At 33.8% G+C, this 3,838-nt stretch overlaps 1 protein-coding gene across 1 annotated transcript in view; it reads left to right on the top strand.

The window, feature by feature from the left end:
- The window catches only part of Cad86C (Cadherin 86C), a 318,509-nt gene that overhangs the window by 22,266 nt on the left and 292,405 nt on the right, over window positions 1-3,838 (top strand). The window contains exon 3 of the mRNA XM_017609682.1: window positions 1,193-1,307. Within this exon, the coding sequence (XP_017465171.1) occupies window positions 1,193-1,307 (115 nt within the window). The remainder of the gene's footprint in view (window positions 1-1,192; window positions 1,308-3,838) is intronic.

The raw sequence follows: 3,838 nt of genomic DNA, 5'->3' as shown, positions 1-3,838 counted from the left end.
AAAAATTTTGTATATACTTGTTATAAGGCCATAAAAATAACAAAAAACAAATAACTTAAGGACGAGCACACCTAAAAGTTAAACATTCTAATAATAGAAATATTAACAAAAACCAACAAAACCAACAACCACATGATCAAGTGAATTGCAGCGGAATAGCTGCGCTTGATTGTAGTTGGCTTAGCAAAGTGAAATAGTGGAAAATAAGCAACAAGAATTAACAAGGCAAACTTAGCACAGTGCGTAGGCAACTGGCTGAGTCAGTGGTGATCGTCGGTTCGAATCCTACTGAAAGAAGTCTGATGAGGAAATGTGGTGATTTCCGAAATAGCTATCACTTCTACCATTTTTTCAAATTATTGTTGCTTTTCCACAATAAGTTTTCACAAAAACGGCCTTAAGCTCATAAAAATTGTTGAATATTATTGTTATAAGACCATAAAAAAAACAAAGAATTTATTTTAATGAAAGAAAATAAATAAGAATGAGCTTTAGTCTTACCGAACGAAAACCGTCAGGCAATTTTTATTGCGGTCAACCATCAAATATTTGTTTTGGATTATATATTCTCGGTGTCCCGAATGCTGTTCATACGTGTTGCAGCGCACGCGCACCAGTGTTTGATTTTTTTTTCTGATAAGCCATTGCATGGAGATCATGTGTCAACGCTCTAAGTGCAACAAATAAATAACAACAATAAAAACCAACAGTAAAAGCAACCAAACAAAAGCAAAACAACAAAACTTAAACAGCTAGAAATCACAGGTAGCAATATTTACGATTAATCGATAGCCCCACGAATGATTTTAAAAATCAAATCACAAATTAATATTTAATTTTTATTGTAATTTTATCCAGAAAATTCCTTTATAAAACGTTTAAATTTATATTATACGTCTCACAGCAGCGAACAGGTAATTTCGCAATAATATGCGTTACATAAAAATATGATGAAATATTAAACTGCAGTTTAGTATATTGCACGAAAATATTTGTTTATTGTATGCATTTAAAAACGTGTTTCTGCATTAGTACTATGTACGAAAGTATTTAATAAATAAAACTAATACAGAAGTTTAGATTTCGTATATTTTAAAACCACACGTAAATATTTAGTTTTACTTTAAGAAGCAACTCACACGTATCAAATGATTGAAACATAAAATTAACATATACGTTTTTTATATCTTAGATTCTTCAAGTTCATGCTGAAGATGGTGATAAAGGCAATCCTCGAGAAATTCGATATGGTCTTGTTTCTGAAGGAAATCCATTTACTAGCTTCTTTGATATTAATGATACCAGTGGTAAGCAGTTAAAAATAAAAACCCATTTATAATTTTCATAAAATAGGCCAATAAAATATGTATCCTTAATTTAATTATGTATGTGAAAATTTATTATGCGCCAAACATTTTGTATATACATTTATGTTTGCTAATATATATTTCGAAAGCCGTTTTTTTCTGTTGGCAAAGCTCGAGATCGGAGCGCAATGAGATATAGTCGTTGCGCTGGGTATGCAGTTACAGTTGCATGGCTATACTCAATCCCGAATCTTGCGTCCTCGTTCGCGCACTCTGGGCAATGTGAGCAACCCATGTGCGAGATCCGGTAACCAATCCGAGNTCCTCGTAAGGACAAAAGCTGACATCACCGCCATCCAAGAAATGCGTAGACGAGGCAAGGCAAGCAATGTCTGGGGCCTTGCGACGTCCACTACAGCTGCCATTTAAAGGAGCGCTAATTCATTTATTCATTCAAATAGTAACCTAGAAATACAAAATTTCTTACAGACTACATAGAACTAACTATATTTTCAACAATTATATGTACATACATAATACGTAGTTATTTAAAAAATTGATTGAGCGATAATTTGAAATTATACACTAAGCGAAATAGTTATATGGGCACTCAAACAAATAAGTTTTTTTTTATAATAAAACAATCATTGTTAGATCTTTTTATCTTTCAACAAAAATTGACAAAACGATAGCAAGTATAAAACATGTTAAAGGTATTACTTCAGCCTTTTATTGTAAAAATTTAAACGTTTTCAAGAGCATAAAAGGAAATAGATATATGGGACAAAATTAATATTGAATTCATTCTTAAGAAAAAGAACATAAAATAATATTCAATAGCTTGTATGTTCTCCGTTGTTTATTGTGACTGATACTAGCCGGCGTGGCATGGAATTTACGAGTGACTGAAGGACAATTAGGTCGATTTTTGTCCATTCTTCTTGAATAGCTTTTTTGAGCTGCAATAGGGTATAAAATTGGCGTCCACCTTTATAAACTTGTTTGCTAAGAATGCTCCAGAGACTCTCCATTGGATTTAGGTCTGGACTAACTGCAGGCCACTTCAGCACAGGAATATTTTTCGACGCGAAAAACTCCTTTGTACGCTTAGCACTATGGATTGGAGCATTATCCTGTTGATACGTCCAAGACTCACCGTGAAATTCTTCGGCAAAATTCAATAAAACGTCATCCAATACTTCAATGTAATTTTCTGCGTTCATCTTATGAGAAATAAAACAAATTGGCGTCTTGTCGCGGTAGCTAAAAGCAGCCCAGGTCATAAGAGAGGCCCCGTGGAAGTTTCGGGAGTGGCGAATTTGTCGAGGCTCGCGAATATCTCTCCAATACTTTTTACAACCATCTGGCCCATCGAGATTACATGTTTTTTCNGGCGTAAGCTTTGGTTTAGCTAGTCGATTTTGGTATTTTAAATTGGAATCTTCACTCAAAATTTGCTGTATTCTTCTCTTCGTAATATTGAGAGAAAGTTAATTTCTAATTTGGTTAGGGCTGATCTTTTTATTGACAACCAACCGTCTTATCTCTCTCTTACACCTGTCGTCAATCCTAGGTTTCGGATCAGTTCTTTTAATTTTTCCGAACCCATCGGGATTTTTGAAAAAATTTTGAATGGTATTTTTATTTCGTTTTACTTTTAGCGCTATTTTGCGAACTGAGACTCCCGATTTACTATAAGCTAGAATACTAGCGCGCTCCTAAGTAGATAACTGCGTTCCTCTTGGCATAGTGTCCTAAAAAGTTATTTTCCCAGCATGAGCATTATTTATTTCGTAATTAAAACTACTCAACTTTCCTTAAGGAGTCTTTAAAATTGTTAAATTTGTATAAAAATATCACGCAATTTCCACGACAAGAAATAAAGTGTTCACGGACGCGCTTGTTCCTTATAACTATTTCCTTCTAGAAACTCAAATTTCAAGCAAAGCTCAAACGTAACGGAACTTGAAGCGAAAGAGTAAATAATTTAAAACTACCGCTAGTACGTGCATACATTTGTGTGTATTATAAGGCGACTCAAGAAAATAGTATGCAGATATTTTAGAAGAAAAATTAAGAACTTGGTTTGTCNTGACTTTAAAGTGTATGGATCCGTAAAATCGGAAGCAAAACGTCGAATGAAGGCAAGTGTAGAATAAGATTTGGCAATGACAAATGGCCAAGAAACTGGAAAGTGTAGTCAAAGATTACACCCAGATCAGAAATTTGATTGAGAGTATTAAGACGCGAGTTTTTTATAAAATATGAGGTAGAGGTTAAATGCTTACACTTAGAAAATTACACATGAGAACATTCCTTGATGTTTAGTTAAAGTCGATTCTTATCACACCATTCGACGACATTGTTGAGATCTGACTGAAGATTGTATGAATCAGACAGGCTTGATACTATTTTAAAAATTTTTAAGTCGTCAGCGTATAAAAGAAACTCAGAGAAATGAAAACATTGAGATATATCATTAATAACAAGTAAGAAAGTCTAAGTTCGGGCGGAGCCGAACATTAAATACC

The sequence above is a fragment of the Rhagoletis zephyria genome, unplaced genomic scaffold (genome assembly GCF_001687245.7).
Source record: "Rhagoletis zephyria isolate East Lansing unplaced genomic scaffold, Rhagoletis_zephyria_1.1 Rzeph_scaffold_00247, whole genome shotgun sequence".
Taxonomy (NCBI): Eukaryota; Metazoa; Arthropoda; class Insecta; order Diptera; family Tephritidae; genus Rhagoletis; species Rhagoletis zephyria.
The sequence above is the reverse complement of the archived record's forward strand: the minus strand, read 5'-3'. Positions and strand labels throughout refer to the sequence as shown.